At 31.3% G+C, this 14797-nt stretch overlaps 2 protein-coding genes across 2 annotated transcripts; one reads left to right on the forward strand and one right to left on the reverse strand.

Moving 5' to 3' along the window:
* Positions 1-2029: 2029 nt before the first annotated feature.
* Positions 2030-4688, forward strand: LOC100809582 (dehydrogenase/reductase SDR family member 4-like). Its single transcript, NM_001253287.2, has 6 exons — positions 2030-2208; positions 2752-2868; positions 3679-3813; positions 3930-4055; positions 4155-4256; positions 4396-4688. Exons 1-6 carry the CDS (start codon positions 2071-2073, stop codon positions 4543-4545), a joined length of 768 nt encoding a protein of 255 aa, NP_001240216.1. The 5' UTR covers positions 2030-2070; the 3' UTR covers positions 4546-4688.
* Positions 4689-6115: 1427 nt separating this feature from the next.
* On the reverse strand, positions 6116-11154 carry LOC100810114 (uncharacterized membrane protein At1g16860). Its single transcript, XM_003546127.5, has 4 exons — positions 9822-11154; positions 8533-8688; positions 6939-7150; positions 6116-6818 (listed from the first exon to the last, which is right to left on the reverse strand). The coding sequence occupies exons 1-4, from the start codon at positions 10512-10514 to the stop codon at positions 6626-6628; spliced, it is 1254 nt and encodes a 417-aa protein (XP_003546175.1). The 5' UTR covers positions 10515-11154; the 3' UTR covers positions 6116-6625.
* Positions 11155-14797: the final 3643 nt, after the last annotated feature.

Here is a 14797-nt window from a genome sequence, read left to right on the forward strand (position 1 = left end):
CATATTTTCGAAGGTACCGTATATCAAAACATGTACATTGGAGATCACGGTAAAATATAGAAAAAGGCAAGATTGGATAGTAACCTTGTTGGCTAAAAAAAGGATTTTCCAAATATAGTTTTTTTATCTGTTTGATAAATTATTTATTGATCTGTTCCAAATATAGTACTTGCCTGATAATAGGAATTTCTTTTTATTACTATTAAACGAGATTTTCCAAAATGAGATTATGTTTCCGAATATGAAAAAAAGTTTAGATTGGGGTAATTGCCAGTAATAAACTGAGTATTGCGGGTAGAGTTCCGATTGGCATTTCAGTATGCCTAACTTTTCACTCTTATCTTTATTTAAGTGTTTTTTCTTAACAAAATTCAAAATCATTATGTTTATTCATATTATTTTGGCTTTGAATGTAATTTTGATTATTCTATTTTATTCAATCCGTAATTTTGATCCATTTATTTTACTCAATTCATAATTTTGAATCCTCTATTTTAAAATTGAGACATTTTGTCCTCTTTTTTTAAAAAAAAAAATCTGCATTTTGATCCCCTTATTTCAAATACAAACATTTGATTTTATATTTTAGAAAATAAGTAATTTTAGTCTTCATATTTTAAAAAATCAATAATTTTAGTTTAATCTTTAATTTGACCTATGTTTTGTTTCTTTAATTTCTTGCATTCTAATTAATTAAATTATTTCTTGAAGGTACCTTAAATGCATATGTTGGATTTGTGGTTAATTAGACCAAAAGAAAAAAATAAAGCATTAATAAAATTGAGAATTTGACCAAAATTATGAATTTTTTAAAATAAAGGGATTAAAATTATGAATTTTTTAAAATAAAAGGATTAAAATTATGGATTTTTTAAAATAAAAAGACTAAATGTCTCTATTTTGAAATTGAAGAATTAAAATCTCATATTTTTTTAAAATAAAAGAATCAAAATCACAAAATGAACAAAATAGGAGGAACAAAATTACATTTAAGCCTAATTTTTTTGTTCTAAAACTGTATGAAATACTAAAATGATAAATAAATTAATAATATTTTTTTGGTACAAAAATAAATAAAATTTGATTTTTATTTTCATGAATAAAATAATTTATAATTGTTATAGAATAATCTAAATAAAGTGTTTTCAATAACATCTCAAATAAAGGAATATGGTAATTTATTAATATATTATAAAACATTAGAATAATATATTAATGCAAATTTGATAATAAAAAATAAAAATACAAACATATTTAAAAGAAGTCAATTTGTAGTCAAATAAATTCAATTTAAGTAAATAAATTAAAAGGCAAGAAGAAGAGATAAGATAATTTAATCTTTCTTTATTATTTTCTATATAAAGTTAAAACAAAAAGTTTAGACACTAGTTAATTTTCATCATGAAGTTGTAAGATAACAATTGTAATAGAATTCTATACCTATAAGTTCATAACCGTGCTTTATATATCATTTAGGAAAAACGTTTTTAACATTCATATTTACTTATTTTTTGAGGGAAACATTCATATTTACTTATTTACACTTTTTCATAGTTAATTACAACTTTAATTAAATAGATTTTTTATATTATTTCTAACTTTTTAACAGTTCTATTTGACTATTTACAAATTTATTTTTTATATTTTTATTAATACATATAAAGCCATAATTTATCATATTGTTGTTATGTAAAGTAAGTTTTGCAATATAAGTAATTAAATATAATAGTTATTTATTAGAGATGTTATTAACCTTTTTCCTGAATCAAATTATGTTATCATAATTATAGATATTTTCTATTCATATTTTCAAACTTTAGTTCTACACAGTCGCCGTTGCTTTACATATGATGGAACTGAAGCACCTTCGTCGTTTAGCAAATGGAACAGTAATGTTTACTGTACATTATGGCCTGTTATTGATGACTGATGAAGAACAAAAAATGGTGGAGGAGCCGTGGATTGAATGGACATGACCTGTATCTCAGTTTCCTACAACTATAAAGACATGATAGCATAGTTCCAATTCACAATTCACAACATTAGTCAAGTGTTTCTGTTTCTGTTTTAATGGAGATAACCAAACTTGGCAAGAGATTTCAAGGTAAGGTAGCTATTGTGACAGCTTCCACCCTTGGAATTGGCTTTAGCATAGCAGAGAGGCTTGGCTTGGAGGGTGCATCTGTTGTCATCTCTTCTCGCAAACAGGTTAATTAATTGATGGGTGTCTGCCCTTCAATTTCCCATTTTCCACACCCTTTTCTTTTTCTTGTCAAGCTTAAATCAATTAATCAAGGGCAGAATATTTTTTTCTTTCTTGTTTTAAGTTGATTTTTTTTTGTTCTGTTTGGTAGTTTAATTTAGTTTGGTGTGTTAGATTCATCTCTTGTTGGCACTTGGCTACTCTTGCAACTTTGATTTGTGTCCAACTCAATTCCAAAAGTTATCTGGTTAATGAAATGATTATTGCTCTCATTTATATATACTACTTTAATCATATCACTAGTCCGTGTGGAATCTCCAGTAGCCACCCCTTTGAAAGTCCTGTATAGTTGGATCAGAGGAGTTATTTTATTTAATAGCTCCATATTGTCTTGGAAGAAAGGAGAGGAAAACGGTGATGATTGGTGATAAAAGAGCATTTTGTTAAAAAGAAAGACTTATTTTTATGATTTTAATGTGTTTTGCTTTTGACACTTCTTACAGATATTTGTTCATTACTGGATTATTTTATTTGTCTAATTACTGCAGCAAAATGTTGATGAGGCTGCTGGTAAACTGAGAGCTAAAGGAATCGAAGTATTGGCGGTTGTTTGCCACGTTTCAAATGCCCAACAAAGGAAAAATTTGATAGACAAAACTTTACAGGTGGGGTTTCAGACATTCTTTGGATACACTTGTGAGTTTTTATTGGTTTTGAAACCATCTTATCCAAGCTCAATACAAGTCTCCTGAAGATTTCATCCTGCAAGCCTGAGAAGTTCAATCCTTGTTTTTGTTCATTTATCATTCGGCTACCGAAACTCTTCTGTTACTGCTATCTGACCACTGATGAGTCATTTTTCTATTAGTCTAAAGTCTGTTTCGATAAACTCTAGAGAGAAAAAAAATGTAATAAGTCTCTCTCATAAATTAAAATTAACATATATTTATAAGTTAAAATTAACTTTAGAGAGAAATTAAATGAAAAAACTTAAATAAAAGTTGAAGTACATGAGTTGATTTTAACTTAACAGAAAATTTTAATTTATTTTATCTTATTTTCTTTTGTGTCAGTGTTCGTAAAGTTTATCCAAACATATCCTAAATCTAATTAGCTCCATTTTGATTTGTTATCTTCATCTGGTGGCTAGATAGGGAATTTAGCTGGGTTTTCTTGGGTCCAGGGTATTGGTTGGTGGTGTTCTATTACAAGTCACGTTTTGCAAATTCTTTAATGGTGTTCTAGTGTTCTAAAGATGTGGTTAACATTCTGGTTTGCTGGTGTCACGAGAGATTCTCACTGGACCTTTGTAAAAGTTTGGTATTTCTCACTTTTTTGTAGTAAACATTAAACAAGTGTTGCCTGAGAGAATTTGTAAAGTTCCATATCAAGAAAGACAAACACACAATTTTTTCTCATGACAAGGTCATGCAAAAATCTAACGTAAAATGACCAATTCCCTGGTTTTGCTACAGAAGTATGGAAAGATAGATGTTGTTGTGTCCAATGCTGCCGTACATCCTTCTGTAGATCCCATTTTGCAAACACAAGAATCGATCCTTGACAAGTTGTGGGAGATAAATGTCAAATCCACTATACTTCTTCTCAAGGTAACTAACTTACTAACATGGCCAAAGCCAAAAGAAGAAATGAACAAATGCAATATATGTTTCAGCATATTCTCTTAATGCAACTCCATGTGTTATCCACTTCTTTTGTTATACAGGATGCAGCTCCTCACTTGAAGAAGGGTTCTTCTGTTGTTCTCATTGCCTCACTTGTTGCTTATAATCCACCACCTACTATGGCTATGTATGGAGTGACCAAAACAGCAGTTCTTGGACTTACCAAAGTAAGTATTCGGCTTGCATTTGTTCCTTCAAAAACTCTAAAACTATCTTATAATATGTACTTTTTTATCTGCTTGCTTTTTTAATTCGTTGTGTTGTAGGCTATGGCTAGTGAAATGGGCCCTAATACTCGGGTGAATTGTGTTGTTCCTGGGATTGTGCCAACTCATTTTGTTGCACTTTATACCTCAAATGATGCTACAGTGAGCTTCTATTGTCCCAAATAGAGTTTTTCGTTTAAACTATTAACAATGTTGTGTTGCCTTAAGTCTGCTGGTTGTATCAACTTAACCATCAATATCAATAGTAATTTGAATGGATTTTCTTGGTGTTGTACGGCAGAGAGAGGAACTTGAAAGAAAGGCATTGCTTGGAAGGCTTGGTACAACTGAAGACATGGCTGCTGCGACAGCGTTTTTGGCGTCTGATGATGCTTCTTACATAACAGGAGAAAATCTAGTGGTTTCTGGGGGAATGCCTTCTAGGTTGTAGCTTCCAGTTTCTTCTTCTGGTGGTTGAATGGTGGGCCTACCCCCCAAAACGTTTTGTTTCCTGACTCATCTGATGCCATTCAATATAGAGTGGTGCTTCATGTACCTGGTACTATTGGTAAATAAAATAAAAATGAAGGAAAATAAAATACGAAGAAGATGCACAATCTTGAATTAAATAACAAAATAACAGTAGCAAAATAAATTTAATTGACAACACATAAATAATGCATTATAACATACAATAAGCACAAGAAAAAAAAATAGGGAAAGAAAAATATAGTTTGAGTTGAAGCGCGTAAACGCTATCCTTAGAGAGAAAACGCCCCCACTTCACGGGTAAGAAATTTAATTGCGCTCCTCTCCCAAGATACGACAACTCGTTGGTTTAGTTCTGTTATCTTTTTAGAAAGGAAGGAAGAGAATATATAGACACAGGTCACCTTAAGCAACAAACAAAATATGACCGTTGGAAACACAAATATAGTTGTCAAAACATTTTATTTTATTAAAACAAAAATTAGTTGATTCATTAAAACAAAATCTTAAGAAAATCTAAAATAAATATTTTATTTTATAAAATAGAATTAATATATATTTATAAATTTTAAATTAAAACACAAATATTTACCCACAGGTACCCGGAATGTTCAATTCGTAATGTAATTTTACATTAAACATTCGTTGATGTAATGGGTGTCAGGAGAAACATTTGAAGGTGACTAAGTTTTAGTCTTAAATATATTGCAATTTGCACCCATTGAGAAAAATAAATATGCAGCATCCATGTGGACTTTTTTTTTTATCAACTAAATGTATTTGAGTCCACAAACATTGGAGTTTCACTTTATTGAAAGGAAAATGATAATCAGCACTCAAAAATATACTATATACGAATCCACACAAATTTTAAGCGGCGTGAATTTATTGGAGATAGTTTTCATTCTCTTTCCTAACTGAATGATTATGTAATATTTTGATTGGCTATTTTTAGATTCTAGTGAATTCCTATTGATAATTTTCCTACTAAATATCATCCCTCGTTTATAATGGAGTGATGACTATAGGTATACATGTAGTGACAATTTAAAGTAATTAAGATAAGTAATTAGTGTTTCTCTAAAGAAATCATTCACCACCAGTTAGAAATCCTTGTAAAGGAAAGAGAAGAAGTACCTCAAATCAAATAGGAGTCATGTGAACGGATAATATTCCCAAACAGAAAATGTACAAGACAAAAGAATGTGAGAATGTCTCTTTATGAAATAGCGTTTATTACTCATTTTTTAAATATGTAACTTAAGTTTGTAGCAAGATCTATATATACTGTAACTTTATTTGATGCTGAATATTTTGTGAAGTCAAGTAACTTTTAATTTATATTTCCATTGTTTTCTTCATGGTCTACTTTGTATCTATTCTTATCATCATGCTGCTTGTGATCCATGTTTCTCACAAAAACTTTCAATTTCCTTTACCCCGCACCTCATCCCTCAGTAAGCCGCAATGCTCGTTCAACCTGAACGTTTGATAAATGATAGCACACACAAAAGAAACAACAATGTGGGGCGTTATTTAACTTGATTTTAGCCAACATTTATACAACAGTATCGTGAGTAACATGGATGGTTTTCGATTTTTACAACTAGTAACATAGGCAGGACACAACATATCAACTTAAGAATACAAGTTAACCCAAACTTGACAAATAATATTTAGCTACAAAGCTACATTCCGGCTAGAACTAACTACTTTGAACCCCTTCGGGTCCCTCTAACTATGTACATAATAAAATAAGCAGAAAAAGAACAATGCAACTTCTTGGATGGATTACATTGATATGACTTTCTCAAAGTGCTTGTAGTTGGCCCTTGTGAATCCTTGCGTCATATTAATCCAATCATATTCTGATTATCATGACAATCTTAGTCTTAGTAGTCTGCTTAGCATCTTCTTCCAAGCCATTTTACACAAACCAGCAAGTGGAAAATACTCTTGATTCCATATTGTAGGATTTCCCCATCAGTTTTTTGTCATTTCAGATGCGTGAGACACTGATTTCCAAGCAAAAGAAAACAACACTAAACAGGAATGACATCAGCATTTTGACTATCATCACATGTCAAGATTAGGCCTTCAACATAGGTTGGCAAAAGGCAGCGGATCCACTGGCAGCCTGTTGAGACAGGCTCCGCCGCAGGAACAATCATGAGCACGTTATCGTGTCGTTGGACAACTCCCATCACACTTACGGTGCTACCTTCTTTGATGTACCTATGAATTTCCCAAATTTACTTTCTAAGTACCAAATCATAGTTGAGAAGGAAATTTTTAAAAGAGAAAAAAACAGTTTAGGATGATGAATAGTAAACAGCAGAATAATACAGTCCATACCCTTCCTTGAGGCGCATTATCCTATCATCACTGGAGAGTTTGCGGTCTGCAAGCCAGCCTAAGAAATTTGGAGATAACTCTCTGTTATCCTTTGTTATATCAACTACAGTAGTTGGTTCCACAAAAGGAGCAACCTTGGCACCATAGCCTGCTTTCACTAATGCTCTTAATCCGGACTGGAAGTCTGATACGTAGAAGTCTGCTACGTATTTCTGTCCATAGAAAATAATGAAAACATTGCCATTATGTAGAGTAACTGAGTAAGAGAGACACACTCACAATATTCAGTCATCAAGAAGCCCAACAAAACCAAAAATATAAACTATAATCCTTGCATTAGAGAGGTCACCAGTACTGAAGTCCATACAAAACACTGGATTACAAGATTCAATATCAATAAGTTCACTGATTTTGATGATACATAAAACTATATAGAGCACGGTATTGACTCTAAAACCACTCTAAAACCACTATTACAGTCAACGTGGTTAAGTGAACATAGTAATTCAGTCAGGTGAGTGAACCAAACATGAAAATGTATATGCATTCACTAAATGAACAGCACTAAGATATTTGTGCAAGTAATTTTCTTATGCAGGAACAATAATTGTTTTTTGGGTTTCAGACTGTGATTTGTTTGGGCTTTACACAATTTAGGTGGATTGGTGTGGTTGGCCAGCACAAGCACAGGAGTAAAACTTGATCCATCAGAAGCATGGGATGCGAGGGCTCCTAAGGTTTTTTTTAAATAGGATAGGCTGCTTTCAAGTGAGCATCCACTGCGGTGTTTTTGCTAATTGCTATTCCTATTCAATGGAATGACTATTGCAGTTTCATTTAACTTTGGTATCCTAAATCCATATGACTATATAGAAATATATTCTGTTTAAATCTCGGCACAAGCAAAGTATAACATATGTTAGAGATACCAAGAAAGTGGAGACAGTTGAAGTGACAGAAATAGAAGCATTGTCATTCTATAATATCATACTAACCCTCAAGCATATTTTATTATTGAGCAAATTACTTTGACATGCGGTTATATCGTTAGATCAACAGATTATATATAATATACCTAGGCACAGGGCAATAAGCTAAAGAATAAAAAACAATAAGCAACCTTGCCACTAGTACTCCACACCCAATTCTCAGTGTGCATCAAACACTGTTAGACTCGACCCAAGGATTAAGCAACTAAAACTTAAGCTTTAGGCCAACTAACAAAAAAATATTTGTTATTATTTTTTAAAAGTAAAGAAGGCCACATATGTTGGCAAAAAGACCCAACATATAATTCTCTTATTTAAAGTAAACAAAGTTTCTCTCAAAATTTGTTTTAAGCTTCACTTATTGTTGGGTAAGTCCAAAACACTGTCTTGAGCTCTATAAGGTCTCCTTAATTTTAAGTTGTTTAACAATTCCTTCCCCACAAATCAACTTGTTATTCCACGAGCATCCAGTCATTGTGTATTTGAGGTACCAATCAAGTCAATGTAGATCTGTGTGCATAAATCATTTCTCACTTTATTAAATTACGCTTGATCCTGAATCAGTAGTATACACAAAGCATCAATGAAGAGTTGAACAAACTAACCTCAGAATATCTAGAACCCCAAGTGAAGCAACGGTGTTTAGAATTCGCTGATTTTCCACCCAATCCTTTATATTCATATAATTCGGTGGAGACATATACACATCTAGGTACTCTTTGGTAGGATGACTCCAAAGGAATACTGCCACAGGTTACAACCTACAAGAAGAGATGGGATACATATGAACTTATATTATAGAGGTCATGCCAAATTATTTTCCATCAGCCAAGGCTAGTAAAATCCCTTATATTTTACTTAAATTACTCCAGATTATATTGATAAAAAGCAACTATCTCACGTGATACTGTAAATTGTGAAAGCTAGAAAGCTTAAGTGAAGAAAAAAAATTTAGGAATACTAGTAAGTCTAATTGGGACACAAGCATCAAGTTGTGTATAGAACATTATCATCTCATCCACAGAACAATCCTACTTGAGTGCATTGTGGTGCTATTGTAAAGAAACGAACTAACAATTAGGATTATGCGGCTAACCTGTTCAAGGATCATGATTAAGAAAAAACTAAGAGTATAACAATCTGAAAAGTAACAAGTATGATATATCCATAATATCTAGCAGAAGAAGATTTTTTCCAAACAGGTAGGAAGGGATATAAAGGGAAGTGAAGGCGAAGCAAAAATTACTTACTTAAATGCCACACAATTATGCGGCAAGAAGTTAATATTCAGTTACTTCTGTCAACAAATATAATTACATGACATCCATTTCTGTAAAAAGGCAACTATTCCCGTTCCTTCTTCCTTATTCTAACACAAAAATGCACGTTAAAGTTAAACATCATTATCCCTGACCACCATCTCCGGAAAATTCTCGTGGACATCTACTTTCACTTAAGCTCATGAACTAAGAAAACAATTTCACAACACGCAAGTTAACTCTACTCTTTTGAGCCACGTTTCAGACCTTCCATTTTGTACCGTAAAATCAACAAAGCATATCCATATCAGAACGAAAACTACTAGCTTATAAATACTTATTCGAGACTCTAACGCCCCAGGCAGAAAACCTTTCAACATATAGGACAACTCCAAAAGAAGCAGTCGCAATCACCACGACCAAACTCACTCGTTACATAAGTATCAACCCCGTACCTAACAACAAATTATCGAAACCAAAATAAATAAACAAACAACCCACCTAAGGGGAAGGATATATCATAAATAAATAATGTTAGCTGAACAAAACAAATAATTTCCCATCATAGCATGATCTACAAGACATCATTAAAGAGTGATTATTATTATTTATTATATCATAGTTCAAAAAATTACCCCGGTAACCTTGACGTACTGTCCATCAATGGCGCCTCTAAGTTCAGCATCAGGGTACCTTTTCACAAACCCTAAAAGCCCTCGTCTCCCCCAAACGCAGTTCCACGCGATCAAAACAACGACGGGCACAATAACCGCTCCGAGCGCCACCAAGATCACTGCTTTCTTCACCGCCACCATGAGAAACACCCCAACGAGCAAGCTCATTGCCACCACCACCATGAAAACCCACACCACCGCTCTCGAAACCCTAAACCCCACCCTCACTTCCTCGCTCAAACTCGTCACCGCCGACCCGTACACCATCTTCCCCCCCGCCGTCGCTGCAGGCTGCTCCAGCTGACCCGACCGCCGACTCCCGACCGGGCCCGACGTTATCAGGCCCGTGGGCTGCAGCGCTATCGGACCCGAACCGGACGACTTTCGCGACATGGGCCCTGACCCGCTCAGCCTCCCTCCCGCCGGGCCCGAGTTCGGCCCGGATCTCACCGACCCAGACGACGGACGCGACGGTTTCGGCTCGACGCCGGGGATTTCCAACATTTTCCCGAGCTCGCCGGACTTCTTGGGGTCGCCGCCGGTGTACGGAACAGAGCGTGACGTCATCGTCGGCGGACGCTCTTTTACTTGTTCGGGTCGACCCGACACGTAGAGGCCGCTGCTGAGCTGGTGCGAAGGGATTCGGGTCCCCATTTGAGAAAAGATAGCAACTTTGGCTTCACAGAGCAAAAGGGTCTCTGGGAATGTTTCTTCTTCTTCTTGTTGGTGGTGTTGTGTTAGTGTTAGTGTTTGCTCCAGCACTTTGTGTGTGTGAGTGAGTAGGTGTTGGTGGTGCAAGTGGAAGGAGAACTAAGTTAGAAGTGCGGGAGGTAAAGGTAAAGGTTCAATGGAATTGCAGAAATGGGGTTGAGGTTTGTGATAATGACACCTGTATCCCTCTTGCCTGTGCTCAAATAGCTGTGCTAATAATGTTGGGGCTAGGGGAGGGTATACCACTTTCTTGCTGGTTTATTTGCAGATTTGTGTAATTTGTGTCCCCACAATTGCTGAGAGATTTACCTTATTACCCTTTTTCCTGTTTGTTTTTCTCCTTTTACAAATTTTTTTGCTGATTCCAGCGTAGGCAACCAACGGAGACAAAACTACGGCAGCCCTCAAATGTGGTAGTTTTGTACTGATAGACTGATAGTGTGGTGATGGTGTTCTCCTCCTGAAATCATCATATTCAAGTCATGCCTTGACAGTTGACACCAGACAATCCACTAGTAGCATGTTTCGGGTTGAGAGGCACTTCAACCAAAATTAATTATGTATAATTATTTTGAAAAAATTATGATTTTAAAATATTTCTAAATGATTTTAATTAGGGTAGAGTAGAGGAATGCTAAAAACATTATTCAAAAATTAAAACACTTTTTCTAACGCCTCATTAAAATTTATAAAATTATAACAAAAATTTATTAAACAAAATGTGAAACTGATAGCAAGAAAAAATTCATAATTCCAATAAATTTCATCTGATAGGAGAATATTTGTTTCAAAAAATATATTTTTAACCTTTCTCTTATGCGTTTGTTTGATTTCACATTAAATTATTATAGTATATTGCATAATTTAAACTAAGAAAACTAAAATTAGATGTTTTCTAAATTTTACAATGTACTTTACACTCTTTCTTATGTTTTCTTAGTTTACATTTTGCAAGCTTATGTTAAAATATTGATTTTGAATCTAAAATTAATTTTAAACTTAAATGATTTTATTTAGATTTTATACTATAAATTATTATTAACTTGATTTTATAATAAAATATCTAATTATATATCATTTTATTTTAATTTTAAATTTAATTAAATTAATTTTATTCAATATCAAAAATCTTGAGATCATTAATTCAATCAGATACTGTTAGGTTAGGTGTATCAATGTTCAACTAAGATTTTCTACAGTCCTACGACCCCTATTGTCCTTACAACAACATATCAACCTTTCATAACTAGATATAGAAATATTACGGCCGCAGAGAGGATCCCAATATGTTTATGACCACAATGTTGTAAATATTTTATGATGTTTATAAATAGAGTCCAATGTATATTGTACAATTATTTTATATTATCATCTAATTATAAATTATTATTTAAATTATTATAATTATTTTAAAAGTGAATAATTTTTTTATATGATAGTACATAATTTTTTTTCTCTTAGTATGCTAAGTATATTGCAAACATCTCTCACATACTTTAATTTAGGACTAGTTTATTTTAGGTTTAATAATATTTTTAGTGCTTGAAATTTGAAATGAATCCAATTCGATCCCTCATTTTTTTTAAAGGAAAATCACTGTAGTTCTTCAATTTTAGTTTTTAGAAACTAAAAAATCATTTTAGTCCCTCAAATTTTAAAACTTAAGAGAATAAAATAAATAAAATCAAACTATAGTAACATTTCTATGTTTTTTTCAAATTACATCAAATATCGCTCTCTTTTTTATATTACTTTTATCATCTTTTTATTAACGTTGTTAACTAACGTCAATGGGAGCTTAGGAAATTATTTTGTCATCTTTGTTATACTCGCACTCCTGTGTTTTATCTCAAATTACATTTAATACCCGTCCATTTTTTTACATTACTTTCATCCAGTTTTATTAACGTTGTTAACTAATGTCAATTAAAATATGTGAATAAATAAAATTGTCCTAACATCTTTGTTAAATATTCAATAACAAATTAATAATTGACCATGTGAATGGACATCTCTTAAGGCAATAATAATATTTTTTTAATATTTGACTCTTACATCATTGTTGCTAACACTTGAAGAAGATGCAGCTCTTGATTGAAAGATTATATCAAACACCTAGTCATAAAAATAAATATTTCAAATAAAGAAGTTAAAAACACAAATACAGGAGTAAAATACTAAAATTTGAAGCAAAGAACCATACTCAATCAGTAGGCATTGCTGGAAATACGTCTAACAAAAACATAGCAACCAAATGATCCAACTCACATAGAAAATATTGAACTAAAAAGAAGAAAAAGAATGAAAGATGTTAACATATGCGTACTAACAAAGTGAGTTCACATCCAACAAAAAGTTGGATTCATGTCCAATTAGAGAAAAAAAAAAAGGAAGAATATTAAAAAAAATTAGGTTAAAAATGATGTCATGTCTTTTATGAAATTAAGAAGAAGAATATAAGGATATTTTAGACATAAATTTCATTAAAAAATATTATATGTCTACTTTCTGTTAAATTATTAAACAATGTTTAGGAGAAGGGTCTAAACAATTATTAAACAATTTTTAAGAGGGGTGTAATATGAACTAAACAATTAATGATTTTTTTAAGATACAAAAAGAGAAAAATATCGGGTATAATTTGAAAAAAATAAAAAATAAAACAGATGCGAGTGTAATTTACTCTAAAAAAATTTGGAAAAACAAAATTGAATTTACTTCAAATTTAAGAGTATAAAAACATAAATAAGCCTTTATTCTATTAAATAACATTAATTTTTTTATATATAGCAATATAAAATTGATTTCAATATAATTATTTTATACTATTCAATATAATTAAAATCAGTATTTAAATTAATACAACTCATAAATTTATATTAAAATTTGTACTTCTTATTAAGAAAATGTGAGATTTTATTTTTCAAAATATTCTCACAAATTTTTAATTTTTAAAAAAGTATACGTATGCATGGAAGAGATATAAATAAAGGGCAACAACTCGACTGTGGAGGGAGAAAAAGAGGATTTGGGATCGAAAAGCAGGAAGAGCAAGAATGCTTATGGCAGAGAAAATGGAAGAAAAGTAGAAGGAGGAAGTTGGAAAATGGAAAGGCAAAAAGAAGAGCAACGAGAAAAAAAAAATTGCATCAACATGAACAATCTGAATGAAGTCAGGGTGAGAGAAAGCACCGCATTGATGATTTGAACATTAGGAACCAAAACAACAAATGGAGATTTGATTAATCATTGAATCAAAAAGCCAGAAAAGACGGCGAAAAATTTATGATTATTCTTTTTTATTAAATTTATAAAAAATTTATGATGTCTTAATTTTTTTTAATATGACTTTATAAATTAAGAAATCGTAAAATAATTTATAACTTTAAATTGAGAAATCGTGTTATATTTTATGATTTAATTTTTTTAATATTTATTTAAAATTTATTCTAATTTAATAATTAAAAAAATTACCCTAACGGTCATTTCACCCATAAAAGACAAAGAAACAAGAAAATTTATACAATTGAGTTCCAATGTCTCATGCAGGCTGCAGCCAGGGACAGTAAGTAGTAATTAATGTACACATACTGGATACAACACGACACGAGACATAATTCTAGTTATACTAGTACACTTATATAAAAAAAATTTAATTTTATATTGATTAAGAAAGTTAATTAATATTTTTTAAAAATTTTAAGTAAAAAAAAGAAAATTATTTTTAAAATATCTTTTTTTAGAATTTTTTATTATGAATAAAAAATAATCATTAAAAATAAAATTAAAATTAAATAAATAATGTTTTAAAAATACTAATATTAAATAAGATAAAATTAATCAGATTTATTTTATTTAAGTTTAATATATAATATCATGTTTTTCTTATATATGGGTTCAGATTTAAGATAAATAATTTTAAATCTTCTACTAATACATTCTTTTATTAATCTTTTTATTTTATTTGTATGATAGATATTAAATATATTATATATTTTTAAGACATTAAATAGTATATTTTTTATTTAATGTTTTCTTTATAAGGTGGTAAAAAGATTTATAAAAGGATATAGTTGGAGAACGTAGTATTACTCTATTAAGAAATATATCAGAATTTAGTCACACGAAATATCAGAGTTACACATATGCTTCGGGTTTAGAGAGAAATAGAGTGTAAAAAGGTGCTGTATAGATAGATAAAAAATAAAAAAGGAAATTGGTAAAAA

The sequence above is a fragment of the Glycine max genome, chromosome 15 (assembly GCF_000004515.6).
Source record: "Glycine max cultivar Williams 82 chromosome 15, Glycine_max_v4.0, whole genome shotgun sequence".
Classification (NCBI taxonomy): Eukaryota; Viridiplantae; Streptophyta; class Magnoliopsida; order Fabales; family Fabaceae; genus Glycine; species Glycine max.